The sequence below is a fragment of the Fragaria vesca genome, linkage group LG1, assembly GCF_000184155.1.
Source record: "Fragaria vesca subsp. vesca linkage group LG1, FraVesHawaii_1.0, whole genome shotgun sequence".
In the NCBI taxonomy this organism is placed as follows: domain Eukaryota; kingdom Viridiplantae; phylum Streptophyta; class Magnoliopsida; order Rosales; family Rosaceae; genus Fragaria; species Fragaria vesca.
Window position 1 is genome coordinate 4,310,487 of NC_020491.1, and position 18,204 is coordinate 4,328,690.

The window sequence follows — 18,204 nt, forward strand, 5'->3', positions numbered from 1 at the left end:
TTTTATGCATAACATGATTTATACACAAACAAAAAAGGGCACCTAATGGTTCAAAACTGAACCCAGATCAAATAAAAGAATGAGGTAACAGCCAGCAAAGGCATCAATCTATCATGTTCCTAAATTTCAAATTCCATATGCATCAGTACTTGTAATACTCATATGTCTATAGTGCATTAGAAATCAACCTGCATAAAGCGTCCCAGTGATTCTGGAGCCCAACTGCAGCATGTTCTTCCCTCCCTGAACTGAAAGTACACGTTACCAATCTATTAGCGCGCGCACACACACAAATAGCACATCCAATTAGTCCAACAAATTATACCTATACTAAAGATTAATTAGGAATTCAAGCTCTCGCACTGTCCATACTTACTCAGCTCCTCAGAGAAATCCTGCGAACAAAAACCACATCAAAAAATCTAACAATTTAGGTTTGAATAATAAGAGTAGAGACATCTTGCACAAAGCGGCCAAAATTTTGAACTTGGAGAAGTGTTGAACGAGGTATCTGAATCTCATTCGTATGTGAATTTATAAAACTTCACGATTGCCTGAAAAGTAGCAAGTGAACTGACAAAACTAATGCCCAAAGAATGTCGAACATGCATTGTGGACCACCATGAATAGTTGAAAACTAAGCCAAAATCTAATTACCTATGATTGAAGAAAAGAAAATCAATGTCAAGTACCAATATGGTTTGCAAGGACTTGAATGAAAGATAAAATGAAGACATCATAGACTACTACCTACATGAACATGCTATGATCTGGTTGTAAACTTGTAACAGATATTTGCTGTCCCGGCTGTTTCAGGAAGACAAATAAGTGGAATGTGGAATTACCGCTTTTAAATAAAATCAAGGTACCACCACCTTTTTTTTTGGTTTTTTTCCAATATGCAGATACACAATAATTTAATACAACCAACACATCAAGTTGATGACCACCAAAATTGAACACACCTATAATTTAATAAGTAGAAGGCTCTACAGACACAAAAGGTGAAGAACTATCCACTTCAAAAGCCCACAATTAGATAAAATTTAAAAGCCTTCACATCAATAGACACACACTTGATGCTAACCCATGAATATATACTGCTGACAATTCAAGCCTTAGCAAAAAACATAACATTTACTGAAGAAATAGAGACTAACAGAGTAATAGCAATAGTGAATTCCAATATCAAAATGAAGCTTAAGCCTCAACCTTTTACAGAACAATGTTGGGAAATGAACAATCCATGTTTGTTATCTTCTCCACACACGGGCAGTAAAAATATGTCAGTCTGAATTTGTCAATTTTCTAGTTCATAAGAGGTCGACCCAGAAACTAAGAAGTTAAAAGAATATCCCGGCCATATGGAATGGTACACAGCGTGTTCCTCAGTCATTGTCTAACTAAAGGAGGGTTATCAATGAATCAAGGGATGACTGAGAAAGAGAGAGAATTTAACCCAAACAGAGAGAAGAGATGAAAGTGTACCTGAGATCTTCAATTCAGCAGATGATGGTGTGTTCCTCAGTCGCATTCCCAGGCCTCACCACCGAAGTCGGTGGCCCGTCAACCCAATCAGGCAAATTGAACTCGATCACCAAACTTCAAGAAACGAAAATCAATTCCTAACTCAAAAAACGAAAATGGATCAACACCCACCCACCTCTACCAAACTGAAGCTTCTTCAACACACCAAACCACTATTCCCCAATTAAATCGAGCTACCCACCTCCGTATCGTCGTCGCGGAGGGAGAATTACTGTGAGAGTTATGGAGAACACGCGCTAAAAGCTTCTCCTTGATTATTCCTTGAGCCGGGGCTAGGGGAATGGGAATGAGTTTGAGTGGAAGTAATTTGATGAGCATTAGGAAGAAAGGGTTGATGGGAAGTGGTGTGGTCACTATGGTTTGAGGAGGAGGTTGGCCTGGGTTTTGATAATGGAGACAGCAACCACGACTCCGTTCGTGTTGTCTTCAACCTTCCGAACCAACTTTTTTGAATTGCCACCGCACTGCACTGGAATCTCATCGCCGGAGTTTGTCGCCGCCGGCCATGGTTTACTTTCAACGATGGTGATTCGGAAATTGATAGATTTATTTGTTTCCATACTCAGTTGAGTTCTTTTTAAGTTATCAAGTCCAGGCAGGATTAAAACTTTCCAAATCCAATCTGTTTCCAATCAAATCCATGTCAGGGTTGGATACTAATCCATTCCAGTCTCAGATTCTCTCTCATATAAGATCTCATTGGGAGAGAATTTGAGTCTGAGAAGATTATAAAACCCTAAACTCTTAAACAAAACAAAAAAAACTTTGCCGCTCGACGTATCCATGGCCTCAGCTCAAATCTTAGAGGTGATCTCCCTCCCTCTCTTTTTCCTTAAATTATATGAAAATCAGAGGTTTTTTGTCATCGCAGGTTCCGACGGAGTCGGTGAGGGCGGTTAGTTTCAGCTTCTTTACAGACGAAGAGGCGTCAAAGCAGAGTGTCGTCAAGATTACTAAACCGGACTTGGTTGATGAATTAGGAACGCCGGTGCAAGGTGGCCTTTATGATCCGGCAATGGGTCCTCTCGACGACAGAAGCCACACATGGTAACGTGTCTACTTCTGATTCAGTTTCAAGTAGAATAATACATCTTTGGTAGGTGTTTGTTATAGTTCAAATGTTGATGTTTCATTGAGTTCGTTATTTATCGTTTATGCAGTTGCAGAACATGTGGCCAGAACGCGTATAATTGCCAAGGCCATTTTGGTCATATTGACATTGTTTTGCCCGTCTATAATCCATTGTTGTTCAATCATCTTTACAAACTTCTACAAAGAACCTGCTTCAATTGTTGCTGTTTTCGAACAAGCCGAGAGCAGGTAAGTGAAGTTTGTGGTCAAGTAAAATTATTGTTTTTAAGGGTTTAATTTTTGCCTTTGACCCTTCTCTCTATTTTCTTTTTGGGTAATTTAAGGTTCAAAAATGTGTTTCCCAATTGGAACTCGTGATGAGAGGTGATGTTGTTGCGGCAAAGAGATTAGACTCTGACTCGTCTAATCATCACTCATATCTCAAGGAGGGCGGGGAAGGAAATGATAGTGAGAGAGACAGGCATTCGAAGCCGGAAAGATGGACATCTCTTCAGTTCACAGAAGCCATGTCTATTTTGAATTGTTCTCTGGAGACACAACAAACGTGCAAGAATTGTGGACACAAGAATCCTAAAATCACTAAACCGACTTTTGGTTGGTTTGAGAGGGTATGATCTCTCATCCTTGGTATTCAACAAGCGTTGAAAGGAGTCACGCTGCTGTCAGTATTTTATTATTTGCTTTCGTACTTTTGTGTTTAATATGTGGTTGAATCTAGTTAGGCACCAAACCTGTTTGGGGCTTAATGCTTTTTCCGAATCCTCTTCTGTGAATTGTTTTGTCACTTTAAGCTAGAAAATCTTTGTTGACATGGTTTTTGAGCCTTTTGACTTGACTTGGAAGGTTTTTAGACACTAGCAGCCACTTATAGTTAAACTATTATCACACAACTATTTTCTTGGCTCATTGGCCTCTGGCTCACTTGGCACAAATTGGGTGCGGTGTGAAGAAGTCATGGGTTCAAATCTTCATGTGAAGAAAAATAAGAAAGTAATGATCTAAAGTTCAAAAGGGAAAGAAAAACAAGATTCCAGTTTCAATTTTGTTATTATTCTTCAAACCTTTCTTGTGACCTTGGTTTAAATCCTCTTAGAGGCATTTCATGCCTTTTGTTTTTCCCTCATTTACTTATTGTGACCTTGATCATCTTCTTCTTAGTGTATTGTCTGATAATAATTATTGGTTTGCTTTTTGTGTTGTATTTATAAGCTGGTGCTGCTAAAGAAATAATAAAGAAAAAGACAAGTCGTTAGTTGCACTTCACTTGATATGAAGACATGAAGATATCTATTGTTTATGTATGTGTTATTTTAAATATTCAAACCCCATGATTAGTCTATCCGATAGTTTTGTTTGCATTCCTGGGTTCAACCTTGTAAGTACTGCATTTGTAATTATATATCTCTTTTGTTGGTTGATGGTTGTAGAGTGGGGCTGAAAATGCTAGAAAAAATGTAATCAGAAAATGCAAACTGGTAGGACCTTTAACTGTTCAAGAAGAGGGTGAATCTTGTGGCAACGATGTTGATGCAGGCATATCTGATATATCTTGTGCATCCTCATTTGTGACTCAAGATACTGCAACGAAGAAGAGTGAAGAACAAGAGAGCATAGTGCTGGATCAGTATTTTAAGCAGAAAGAAGCCTTATCAGGAGATCTTACACCAAAAAAGGTAGGCTCCTGGAAAGTATGGGCATGTTACTGTGATAAGTGAGTGATATTAATGTTGAATTCGGTATATGCGTGTGGGAACCTTCAAATGTTCTTTTTTCTTGCAGGTAAAAGAAATAATGAGCCTTTTGTGGACAAAAGAGGCTCAACTCTGCTCTTATCTTAGTGATATCCAACGCCAAGGAGTGGAAAGAAAAGGTCACTATATGTTTTTCTTAGAGAGTGTTCTTGTACCACCTATCAAATTTCGTCCTCCGGCTCATAGTGGTGATTCTGTATGTCTATTTTTCTCCAAGGATCCTTCTCTCTCTCTCATCTATATTATGTTCATATATTTGATTGTGGACCCTTGTATAAGGCCTTGTTAATGGGAATGTATCTGAATGACTTTGAGGTGGAGGAGTTGTCTTAACTGTTTAAGGATTTCAGGTGTTTGGTAGGTTCGAGATTACATTGACGAACATGGAGGGTGGAACCTTTGTAACTGTTAGATTAGTGTGCTGCTTGCGTAGTTGTATTCTTTTTGTGTTGGGTTTCAATTGACGCTTCTTTGATAAAATTGCCACATGTTAAGTTCCTACTAGGCTATCACTAAGCTGAGAATGCAAATAGTGTATCATTTCATGGGGTTTCATTATGTTTCAGTTCTAGAAATTTATATCTTTTGTTCATACCTAAAGAGGGTATGGAATAATTTTTTTATTCCACCTTCTCTAATTCTTAGGTGATGGAGCATGCGCAAACTGTTTCATTAGGTGAGGTGGTTCGGGCAAATTCGTACTTGAAAGATGCTCTGGATAAGAACAAAGTGTCGCAGATAATTCAGTGCTGGAAGCGACTTCAGGATTGTATTAATCTAATGTTTGATGGTGAGTGAATGTTTATTTCAAATATTTTTTCTCTACGGTTTATCCATGATAGATTATGATTGGGCTTTTAAATTTGCAATTCCAAATTTTCTTGAAAATAAACCCTGATTTGTCATAAACAACTTAATAAAAGCCTAAAACGTGTCTGAGTGCCCTTAGAAGTTTTGGAAAATCAAAGCAATTGACACAGCCGTCAAAAGTGAGAATCAGACCCTCTAGTTGCTCTGCCAATTTAAGTACCAGTCCAGGGATGTGTTGGGATGTTAGAGTTTGTCGAGCATGCAACACTTAACCATCTAAAATGTCAGTGCTTCTGAGGTTTTTTTGCCCATGTACAAAGCACTCTCCAAATAAATGTGGACCGGTGCATAAGCTATGCAGATCCATTCATTTTCTAAATTACGCTTTAAGTGTTGCATGCAAAAAACTCAACTGAATCAGAAGCCAACTTTAATGCTTAACAGTCTCATTATAAACCTTCAATTTGTTTGATATGGTTGGAAGATTAAATGATCTCCAACATGATTGATTTTCCCAGCCAATCTTTAAAGTGTGGTATTGGTTCTTGAAAATGAAGTTCTGATTTTGACACTAATTATGTAAGGGTAAAGATAAAAGCTTATAAATGGGTATTCAAATTAATTTGGATACTAGCATATCCCTGGTAGATTTGTTTTCTCCAAGGTTTCTTTTTATAATTTTTTTTATACTTAGAAATACAAATAATGCATGATTATTTTTATCTCCTGTATGTAGTAGTTAAGCTTTTACTTTCTGTACTTGGTTTTAGGTCAAGGTGGCATTCTGGAGAAGAAGGCAGGCATGTTTCGCCAGAAACTGATGGGAAAGAGGGTTAATTTTGCATGCCGGTCTGTTATATCCCCAGACCCCTATTTAGCTGTTAATGAGATTGGAATTCCACCAATCTTTGCATTGACATTAACATATCCTGAGGTATGGTTGACTATTGGGCTTAGTGGCTACAAATTAGCATCAATATTGGCAGTTTCTATATTTTTCATCACTTAAATCAGTTAAATGATATCGAAATTTTCCGTTTATTTCCTAATTTGTTTCCTTCTGTTGCTACATCCTCAATCTCCATTTCCCTCCCTTGCTCTTACCTTCTCGGATTTTCTTCCATTTATGATTGGAATTACTAAATTTTTTATCTAATAGCCCCACTAGTTCCCTTCATCATCCAACAATAAACTCTATGCTTAATCCTTTCCCCGACTTCGTTTCATTTCTTCAGCCATATCTTTCTGCCCGAAGGTTGTATGTTTTGTTTACATATTTTAAAACTGTCTCTGACGACAAATGCATGGTGAAACAAACACGTATAGTATCTTGAATAATCCATTATTTTTCATCCATTTGAAGGGTGAGCCGTGTGTGTGGATTTGATAAGCATATCTCTTTCTTGTTTTATATGATTCTATTTTTATTCTTTGTGTATTATAATGCAGAGAGTTACTCCGTGGAATGTTTTCAAGTTGAGAAATGCTATTGTCAATGGTTCTGAAATCCATCCTGGAGCTACACACTATATTGATAAAACATCTATCAAGTTGCCTCAAAAGCGGAGGGAGCGCCTTTTATTGTCAAGAAAGTTACCTTCTTCGAAAGGGGCAGGGACACAACATGGGAAGGGATCTGACTACGAAAACAAAATTGTACTTCGTCACTTGCAAGATGGGGACATTGTTCTTGTTAATCGCCAGGTATGACACGATCGACTCTGTGTATACTTTCTTATTCATATTTTGGAAAGTCAATATTCTATTTAACCATACTAGTGGATAATTGGTCTTGTCAAAGTTATTGCTCTAATTACCATACTATTGGATATTTGAGCTAGGAAGTTTGCTTCGAAGTACTAGAATTTGTTAGTTGATTTATTTGATGTTTGATATTAAAGTCGGCAAAGAGTTGATATAAAAATCATTTATATAGTGGAATGTTTGGTTCATTTTTAGTGATCTTGTGCCCAGTAAGTGTTGTTCTATATGGGGTTTTCTTAATTTATATATATATATATATATATATTATCATTATGTATGTCAGTATGTGTGTACCTACCTATCTATGTATATGTATGTATGCGTATGTATGCGGGGCCCTTCTAGTGAGGGATCCATTTTCACGGTTATACCGAGGGATTGTTAATTTGACAAACTTTTTGATCACATATCACAATCTTTACAACTGAAAACATGAACGGTTCAGGTTTGGAAAAAAAGTGTTGAATTCTTCGACTTAAACTCAACCATCCAAGCTGATTAAAAAACTAATCCAATGGTTGTGTGTGCTCATTAAAAACCCAACCCAATGGCTGTTTCTTATCCCTCAAATTGACAAAAAAGGAATCACCCCTTAGTGGAAGGCCCTCATCTGATGTGGAAAACTTGCTCATCTGTGTGTGTGACTCACTAGTATGATGTGGAAAACTTGCTCAACTTTTACTTTTAACAGCTTATTTAATTAAAAGTTTATTCTTCTTTAAAAAGAAATTGTCTAATGTGAATTCTGGATTGTAGTTGGACTAGTCATTCATTATGTGTTTTAATTCCACAGCTTACACTTCACAAACCCTGGATATGTGCTTGACTTGTTATTCTGGCAAATAGTCTAAAATAGCTTGAATGTTCTGCTTCAGTGCTAATTTGTTATAATGGCTTCAGTGCTAATTTGCTGTTCTTTTCAAATATTTGATATGATGTGAATTTTGGACTATTAAGGCTTCAGTGCTAATCGGTGTGATGTTTTCATTTCGCAGCCTACACTTCACAAACCCAGTATAATGGCTCATATAGTTCGTGTGTTGAAGGGGGAGAAAACATTACGCATGCACTATGCAAATTGCAGGTTCAGTTTCACGTACATGCAGATAGATTCTAATATATGTTCAATTGATGATCAATTGAAATTTAGGTGTTGAACTTCATTTTGCAAGCACATGGTGGTTATTATCTCTTGTGATTGCAGTACATACAATGCAGATTTTGATGGTGATGAAATGAATGTTCATTTGCCACAAGATGAAATTTCTCGTGCTGAAGCTTACAATTTGGTGAACGCAAACAATCAATACGTAAAGCCCACTAGTGGTGTTCCCATTCGAGCCTTAATTCAGGTTCGTGGTGATTATTGGACTAGTTTATATCTCACCTTGAGGACCTTTTAAATTACTAGGATATTCTGCAACTGCTGCTTCTAACTACATCGTGTTTGGAAAATTTCAGGACCATATCATAAGTTCTCTGTTCCTTTCAGAAAAGGACACCTTTTTCGACTTGGATGAAATGAATCAGCTTCTGTATAGTTCTTCTGTTTCAGCATGTGGTTCAGAAACTTTCTCTGGCAAGCCAGGTCAAAAGGTTCTAATGTCCAACTCTGAAGATGCAATGCAGCTCCCCCTTCCTGCAATTTGGAAACCAGTGCGTAAGTGGCCTGGCAAGCAGGTTAGTATGAGCTGGCTCAGCAAAATTCTCTTTGCAGTGCATACTTGCAACTAACAATCTGCACAACTATCTGATAGTTTGAAAGCTTAGCCGTGTCCCAATGTTTGTGGGCTTTTATACATATACTTGATCTTGTCCTGTTCGCTTACTCCGTTGATTCCTTACACATCAGTGCTCAACTGCAATTATATTTAAATCTAATTGTGGAGAATGATCAAGTAACTAAAATAATTTCGCCTCCTAATTCTCCACCATTAGAATTAACTAAAGGAATTAATCAAGTGGACGAACAGGACTGATTTTTGATCTCTCCTCTTTTTTCAATTTTGTATTATTGTTTTTATCAATTTTATGGTTGGTGAATAATAATATGGTGATAATATTGTAATTGAATGGTTTATATATAAACACAAGTGCTTTCATCTCTCTAGATCATCACTACCTTGCTAAATCGAATTACAAGTGGTTCTCCCCCACTTACTTTTGAAAAGGAAGCAAAACTTCCATCTGGGTTTTTCAACTGTAAGACTCCTGTAGAAGAAGAGAGATCTGCTAAAGGTCACCGAGCAAAAGAGAAGCAGTCAAGAATAAAAGAAGCTGGTAAAGATGATTCAAGGGAAAAAGAGGAGCCAGATGAGAGCAAGTTGTTAATCTACAAAAACAACTTGGTGCGTGGAGTGATTGACAAAAACCAGTTTGGTGATTATGGTTTGGTCCATAATGTGCAGGAACTCTATGGTTCGGAAGCTGCAGGAAAATTGCTTTCTGCTTTTAGCCGTTTATATACTGTTTATTTACAGGTTAGTTAGTTCGGTATTGAAATTGTTATGCTCGAGTTTATATCCTATTTAGCCTTTTTTCAGTATTGTATGTGAACTTGCGTTTCAGATGCATGGGTTCACATGTGGAGTTGACGATCTTTTGCTATTACAAAGCAAAGACAAAAAAATGAAGGAACAACTTGAAAGTTGTGAAGAGCTTGGTGAAAAAGTTATCCGTGAGTTTATTGGGGTCAGACAAAATGAAAGAAAAGGTATTGGTCTTTGAAGCTCTTTTGATCTTCCAATTAGCTGGCTAAAATATTTATGTTCTTGTTTTACTCTGGAAAGCTACTTATACTTGTACAAATGCATCAAATTGTGATCTATATTGCAGGTGCATTGATATTGCAATCGGATATTGAAGAATTTTTGCGCAACAATGGAGAATCTGTGTCGGAAATGTTGGACAGGAAAATGACAAGTGAACTTAATAAGAAAATCTCCAATTCTGATGTCTTCAAACAACTGTTTCAGAAAGGTTTATCAAAACCATCTGTTAAGAATTGTATGTATCTTATGACAAGCTCTGGGGCTAAAGGTGGTGTGGTAAGTTTTTGGCGTTTCCATCCTAGTTCTTTCTTACGAGTATTCTGCATCATGACTTTATATATTGCATAGGGGGTATAGAGGATGTGTTTCCCCTGGAATGTTTATGTAGTATTTCTCAAATGTGAAAACAATAAACATAAATTTTTTCTTCACAAAAAAGAAAAGCAATGCAAGATTCCTATGATAGGTCATGTATGAGGCCTATTGATATACAATGCAATTAGACTGTAATATTTTTATTTTTATTATTATTATTTTTTTCTGTGATTCTCTTTCAGTTTTTGAGCAAAGGTGGATTGGCGTTAAACCAAAGGGGTATTTTATCCTTGGTATTGATATGTGAGCTGAGTGTTATATATCATATTTAATTTTTTAAATAGTATCAAGCAAAGATTTCTTCCGTTTTATAGGCAAATCTCCAACAAATTGCTGCATACTTGGGTCAGCAAGAGCTAGAAGGCAAGCGAGTCCCTCAAATGGTTTCTGGAAAAACCTTACCATGCTTCCCTCCATGGGATTGGTCACCTCGAGCTGGAGGTTTTATTATTGATCGTTTTCTTACCGGTCTTCATCCTCAGGAGTATTATTTTCACTGCATGGCTGGCCGTGAAGGGTAATTTTCCTTCTCAACCCTTTCTGACGTAGAAAACCCATTTTGCTGTTGAGTTGTGATAAATTTGCCCACTTCTGTTTGTGGCTTTCTTCCGCTGTATTCCTATTCTCTGTTGTGTTTATTTCATTGCAAATAAAGTTGCAATACTCATAGAAAGATGTAACCTTTTGATGATGTCAAAGTGTTAGATTTATAAAAGGGCGATAGGTCATTCTTTTCCCCCACCCCCTCCCCCCTCCCCGGGTTCGTATGAAACTAAATTCAGTAAACTTGAGAAGAAAGAAGCCTGTAGAGCATGTTTGGTCTCCTTTTGCCCTTTTAGGGAATTTCAGTAGTATTTCCTATCCAGCTTAAAACTTTCAAATATTGTTTCATCATAGGATCACTATGACTTTTGTGCTGGTGTTTGCATGCTTTGTGCATCTTTTATTAATAAAGTTGGACACTTTTTTTTTTGGTAATGACCAGAAGTACATAAGTTGATGACCATTTTCTTTTCTTTAGCTGGTGAATTATTCTTCGTTATTGTCAATTGGTTTGTCTTATCTAATTACGATCTTATTCTGCATAGGCTGGTTGATACAGCTGTTAAAACTTCTCGTAGTGGATACTTGCAAAGATGCTTAATCAAGAATCTCGAATGCCTTAAGGTTTCTTATGACTACACTGTTCGCGATGCTGATGGTTCGATTATTCAATTCCGATATGGGGAGGATGGTATTGATGTCCATTTGACAAGTTTTGTTCAAAAATTTGAAAAACTGGCGAATGTAAGTACTTTAATCTGTATCCCAATCCTTGCAGCCATTTTCAAGTTATTCATTTGTTATGTTTTGTTCTTTTTGTCAGAATAAAGAAATGTTTGACAAGAGATTTGGTCGTGAAATTGATAAGTTCAATCCCTATATTGATGAGTTGCCTCCCGCTCTCAAAAGAAAAGCAGAGATGTCAGGTCCTGATTTCTCTTTGAAGGAAAAGAATGCCAACTTGAAGTTAATGGAGCACAAATTTCTCAGCAGTCTTGCGCAACCAGGAGAACCAGTTGGTATTCTTGCTGCTCAGTCTGTTGGAGAACCATCAACACAAATGACGTAATTTTTCTTTCTATTTCTGTTCCTTTGCCCTATCATTTAAAGATGTGCATGAGAAGTCCTAGTGTCTATTAATCTCCACACCGGTGTGTTCTTGGCACAGAACAGAGAAGTGTGTACTCTGTTTTGCTGCATTTTCCTCACTATAGTGGTGGCGGCTGCTGTGTATGGAAGTTAATACAAGCTGGCTACTTGAAAAGGGGCGTTGTGAGTTGTTAGAAATTATAAAGGCCAAAATTCTGTGCATTTGTTTGCTTTGGAAGTTTAGGGTTTAGGGAGCAGAGAAGTGTGTACTCTGTTTTGCTGCATTTTCCTTACTATAGTGGTGGTGGCTGCTGTGTATGGAAGTTAATTCAAGCTGGCTACTCGAAAAGGGGTGTTCTGAGTTGTTAGAAATTATAAAGGCCAAAATTATGTGCATTTGTTTGCTTTGGAAGTTTTTTTTGGGTATTTTTGATGGAGGAAAACACAAGACTATATAACCTATGGGTTGGGTGGAAGAAATTTTCGATCAAGTAGAAATCTTTGCCTGCAACTCAGCATCACTGAATGTCATTGCTGTATGATTAGATTTGGTCTCTTGTTTTTGCATCATCTTTTTTGTTTGTCTTTTTGGATGTGGATTGCTACTGCATGTACTTTGTATTAATACAGTGCAAGTAAAAGTATATCTGTAAATGATATGTGATACGTGAGTATTATTGATTTGGTTTATTCTGCAGATCAAGAGCCATACATCAGTTTCAATTATTTGTTTTGGTCATTTTCTCTGTTTAGGTGATACTGTGTTTGATTATTTGTACCTAGTATCAGTTTGCTTAGGATGACTGCTGTCTTTTTTATTTTTTATTTTATTTTTATTTTGCAGTCTGAATACCTTCCATAACGCTGGGCGAAGTGAAATGAATGTGACTCTTGGCATTCCTCGGCTCCAAGAGATCTTGATGACTGCTTCAATTGATATCAAGACTCCAGTTATGACATGTCCATTGAGAATGGGGAAAGCGTGAGTTCTTTTAATTTGTTGTTGTGCACTACATCCACTTCTCTTTTTACAAGTCTCATGGAACGTTTACGGGGGTTTTATGTCCAACTGTTGGATATTGTGGAATTATCCCCAACCTTTTTTCTTAGTACGTTGCAGTACGTTCTGTACTGCTCTCTATCTCAGTTTGATATCTGTGATCTATTTGCTTTTTGCAGGGAAGATGCTAAAAGTCTAGCTGTTAGGTTGAAGAGGATCACCGTGGCAGACATAATAGAGAGCATGAAAGTAAATATTAAACCATTTACACATCAGGACCATCAGACCTGCCGTGTTTATGAGCTTGAGATGACGTTTTTTATACCGGAACATCTTTCGAAATTTTCAGAAGATTGGGAGGAACTCCTAAAGGTTAAATTTGTCAGGGCTTTGGAGGATGCCATACAAAATCATCTTGTTTTGCTTTCTAAAATTAGTGGTATAAAAGATATAAAGGCTGATTCACTGCCGAAGGCATCAAATGAGACAGACGAAGATATTTCTTGTAACATATCCCAGCATGAGGAAGAAGGTGGCGACGATGACAATTTAGATGACAGTGGTGAAGGAGCTGAGGATTTTGGGTTGGATGCACAAAAACGAAAGCGACAGGGTACAGATGAGATGGAGTATGATGATGACTGGGAGGATGAATTGAATGAAGGTCATCATTCTGATGGATTTGACAACGAAATTGATAATGGGGAGATTGATGTTGAAATTGATAAGGATGGTGTGACAGGGATCTCAGATGCTAATGATAAAATGCAAGAAAGTCGTTCAACTGGAGGTATATCTAAGCCACACTCGAAGGGAAAAAAGACCAAATCAAGAGATAAAATAAAAAAGAAGACCAGTGCAAAGCTAGTAAGAAAGGAGTATGACAGGGCAACTTTTGTGTCAGCCAAGGGCTTCCACTTTGAGATCCATTTTAAATTTACCAATGAACCTCATATTCTTTTGGATCAGGTATGTAACCTTTCTCCTAATAACTTCCTCAATTTCTAGCTTGACAGCTTAAAAGTTTTGTCCTATTCTCCAGCCTCTATCAAGTCCAGTAATTATAGAAGAACGATAACAGCACATAAAGAAAATTAAAAGTTTTCAATTCATGTGTAACTTCTCCTCTTGTTGATATTTATCTTGTTTGCAATATTTGTGTGCAGATTGCTCGGAAGACAGCCCGAAATGTTTATGTCAAAAGCTCTGGCAATATTTTGGATTGTCAAGATATTGATATTTATGGTAATGAAGATCAAGTTTTCTGCTGCTGGAATGATCCCAGAAATAAATTATCGGGTGAAAAGAATCCCTCAGAAGAAGAAAAGAAGATGCGAGCCTTGCAAACAGCAGGCGTGGATTTTGCTACTCTATGGAAACTGCAAGATGTTCTTGATGTCAACTATATATGTTCCAACAACATTCATGCCATGCTGAACACTTACGGAGTAGAAGCTGCCAGAGAAACTATCATCAAAGAAATAAGTAACGTTTTCAAGGTGTATGGGATATCTGTCAATATTAGACACCTTTCACTGATAGCTGACTACATGACTCATAGTGGTGGTTATCGTCCAATGAACAGATTTGGGGGAATAGCGGAGTCTACATCTCCGATGAATAAAATGTCATTTGAGACGGCTTCCAAGTTCATTCAGGAAGCAGCATATCATGGGGAGAAGGATGACTTGGAAACCCCATCTGCTAGGACCTGTCTTGGGCTGCCGGTGAAAGTGGGTACTGGATGTTTTGATTTGATGCACAAGATGGAGATTTAGATGTAGTTTAACTTTAATGTATGTATATGCCTTGCTTTAGGGTTGCTTGACCATTCACGATTTCATTACTTATTTTATTTTTTATTATTTTTGTTACAAATGAGGCCAAAGTCCCAGAGCAAAACAACTAAAACAAGCTACACAACATCGCTAGAACTAAAGCTCTTGTTTCTAGCAAAGCCAGCTATGTCATCAAGGAGAGCTTCAGTGACAACGATCGGAGGCTCCTGGATTAGCATTGAGAGTACTTTTTTAACTAAAATAGCAGCAACCTTATTCCTTTCCCGATGAACATGCTTAACATGGGCTGTACCAAACTGCTGCAACAGAGTTCTATAATTAAGTAGAATAGTTCCAAGGGGATGGAGCTCAACATCATCACTCTGTAGGAGATAGTTCCAAGGGGATGGAGCTCAACATCAGCACTCTGTAGGAGATTGACAAGGACAGAAGAATCAGATTCCACCTCCAAGCTAGAAATCTGTAGACTCAAAGCAAGTTGAAGTCCATAAAAAAGACCCCAAACTTTAGCTTAAGCACTTCTCCAGAACCAATATTTACCATGAACCCCCCATTCCAAACTCAGTATGGTCCCTTAACACCACCAGCTCCAATTTCACCAGTTGTAGTCCTTGAACCATATACATTCAGTTTGAAGAAATCATTCACATGCTTAATCCAGGACAGCTTCTCCACATGTCTTGTCATTTGTAACCTAGGCATAGAGGTTGCCTTGAACCACTGAGTAGCATAGTTAAAGATGGCATCAAAAATATTATAGGGATACTGATAAGTCTTATCAAAAACACCCTTGCACCTCCATTTCCAAATAAACCATCAGCAGAAAATAAAAGAACACATTCCATTTCATATTGTTCATGTGACATCCATTCTGAGAAAGATTTGCAGAAAGCTAATCATCCCAGCTTAGACTGAAAGTAGCCAACATATTGGTGGATATATTGAAAGAATTCCAAACCGATTTGGCCTTAGGACAATCCCAGAACAGATGTAACATAGTTTCAGGAGTGTTAGCACAAGTCTGACAAGAAGGATTCTCGGTAAGCCTTCTATGAAATCTATGAACATTAGTAAGGATTTTACTTGAGACAAAGGTCCACAAGAAAATTTTCAGCTTAGGAGGAATCCACAAAGACTAGTTCTTTAGCCACACATAATTTTGATAACCATTCTCAATGTTGAGATATCAATCCTACATCGGAAATATGAGACTTTGTATGTGGCTTTATAAGGTTTGGGTCACTCTATCCAGTGCCAATTGGTTTGGATGTGAACCCCAAACTACTTTATCATGGTATCAGAGCGGGTTACCCACGTCCACGTGTGAAGCCCAATGGCCACGAACTCCACGTCACCCAAATAGTTGTCCACGTGTATGGCTTGAAGATTCACCACACGTGCGGGGGCATGTTGAGATATCAATCCCACATCAGGAATATGAGACCTTGCCTGTGGCTTTATATAAGCTGACTTAACAGAAAAGATCCTTCTAAGTACAAACCACTCTCGTACATTAGATCGATTAACCATCCTTTTGTCCCTCTTTGAAAAGGTGTTCATATTGGTTATAATTGAAAGATGGGTGAAAGTGTTTTAGGAGAAACAATACGATAGAGAGAATTGAAGAGAATAATTGCTGAATGAGAGAAAAATTATGCATCCACCACTGTCCCCGTATTTGAAAGTTTATGCGTCCGCCATTATGCATGTGTAGGAACACATAATGGCTCGACCTCAATCTATGGTTTGTTCCCAAAGCGCTCGTCCTACAAGTAAAAAATTAGAGAAAATTACATAGTAACACATGACCAAATTTAAAAACATAAAAAACCCACTTTCATTAATTTTTATACAGTTTAAGACATGAGCCCAAGCCCAAAACTAAAAGCATCAGGTTTGATCCAAATTTTAGCTATCAAATGACCATAATATCCTCCATCCCTAACTTTCCTCTCTCTTCCCCTCTCTGTCTTTTTCTGTAGATCTCGATCTCTCTCTCTCTCTCTCTCTCTCTCTCTCTCCTTACCATCATCGCTACCCCTCCTCCTCAGACTCCATTGCCTCACCACCGCTCCTCCTCCTCCCTAGTCGCTCTTCGGCATCGATTGGGGCTGGATCCCCGTCGACTACACCCTCCCCGTTGCCGGTGACAAGAACTCTGAGGACAACTTCGATGCGCTGACGAAGACAAAGAGCGACAGAGCTAGCGCAGCTGCTCGTGGAGTCGGAATCGAGTTCAAGATCCACATCGGGAAGGATCGGGACATGGATGAGAGGTTGTGCTTGGAGATGGAGAGCCTAGGGCTCAGTTTAGTCATTATGGGAAGCCGAGGGTTCAGCGCCGTCGTCGCCTTCAAGAGGAGTGTCGTCATCACCTTCAAGAGGAGCGTCGTCGCCGCCTTCAAGAGGAACCCCAAGCTACATGGCAGTAACAATACATTAACTTGGTCAAGTCTTTACTTTGAATTTGAAGGTAATGTGATCTGGTCGTCATATTCATAGGCTAGCACCTTGTCATGATCCGGTCAAGTCTTTAGTTTGAATTTGAAGGTGATTTGATCTTCAATTTGTATGAGATGTTCATGGATTTGATCTTCAGTTGGTAAGAGATGCTTGATGATCTAATTCTGTCTCTCATTCGTCTCATTCAGTAGCAGTGATATAAATGATCGAGGTTGATTGGTTTGGGTTTGGGTTGATTAGTAGGTGATTTCATATATGAATGAGATTTGTTTTGAGGACATGAATAAGATCTGTTGATGTGAATGAGGTTTGTTTATCTGGTTAAACCATTGCTGTTGTATGTAGATGCAGTTTTAAAGTTCATTTGCAGTGATACATACAAGACCAGTAGCGTTATCATCAGTGGGCAGTAGCAGCGCACTCTGATAAGCAGCAGAAGTAAGCAGTAGCAAAGTGAGATGAGTAGCAAACGTAGGCAGTAGCAGGCAGATTGGTAGTAGAAGTCGGCATTAGCAGTTAGATTCGCGGTAGCAGTAGCGATTTCGTCATCAGTAGCAGAAAGTTTTTAATAGCGACAGTAGCAGCTCTATGAAGGTCTCATATCGCGACAGTGGCAGTTTCGTTTAATTTCGGAGAATTGCTTGAAAAAAAAAATTGCAATAGCACCTTTTTAATCGGGTGCTACTGTGCTACTTGGCAGTAGCACCCAATGTGCTACTGCACCTAATGTGCTACTGTGCTACTCCGTAGTGTACTACTATGCTACTCGTTGACAGTAGTAGTTGATATGTAGTGAATGGTACTTTAGTAAAATTGTAGTGACAGATGACATGTGGATATTAGTTTGTCCTAATTTATTAATATGTGTCCTTAAATGTATAAAATATTATGTAAAGGATGTATTTGTAAACTGAAATTTGGTTAGTAACTTTATAGTAATTTACTATAAAAATTAATTTAGTGTTTAACCAAGTAGTACTCTCATCCCATACACAACTTAGATCAAATGATGATAAGTCATCTATATATATGTTATATATATTCATTTAGGGTAAGGTTTAGTTTAGTCCCACTGGGTTTGTGTCGCGAGAGAGAGAGAGAGAGAGAGAGAGAGAGAGAGAGAGAGAGAGAGAGAGAGAGAGAGAGAGAGAGAAGAGAGAGAGAGAGAGAGAGAGAGAGAGAGAGAGAAGAGAGGAGAG

At 38.0% G+C, this 18,204-nt stretch overlaps 1 protein-coding gene and 1 pseudogene across 2 annotated transcripts in view; both read left to right on the forward strand.

The window, feature by feature from the left end:
- Window positions 1-1,705: 1,705 nt before the first annotated feature.
- Window positions 1,706-14,660, forward strand: LOC101294308 (annotated as a pseudogene). Its single transcript, XR_183828.1, has 22 exons — window positions 1,706-2,355; window positions 2,420-2,595; window positions 2,709-2,868; window positions 2,964-3,248; window positions 4,068-4,313; window positions 4,420-4,587; window positions 5,037-5,218; window positions 5,419-5,435; window positions 5,978-6,135; window positions 6,651-6,905; window positions 7,961-8,049; window positions 8,170-8,317; window positions 8,427-8,645; window positions 9,077-9,445; window positions 9,534-9,678; window positions 9,801-10,012; window positions 10,426-10,628; window positions 11,200-11,398; window positions 11,478-11,719; window positions 12,588-12,725; window positions 12,923-13,712; window positions 13,910-14,660. The product of XR_183828.1 is annotated as a DNA-directed RNA polymerase I subunit RPA1-like (transcript).
- Window positions 14,661-16,807: 2,147 nt separating this feature from the next.
- The window catches only part of LOC101294605 (triosephosphate isomerase-like), a 1,849-nt gene continuing 452 nt past the window's right edge, over window positions 16,808-18,204 (forward strand). The window contains exon 1 of the mRNA XM_004288816.1: window positions 16,808-17,015. Coding sequence (XP_004288864.1) covers window positions 16,808-17,015 — 208 coding nt within the window. The remainder of the gene's footprint in view (window positions 17,016-18,204) is intronic.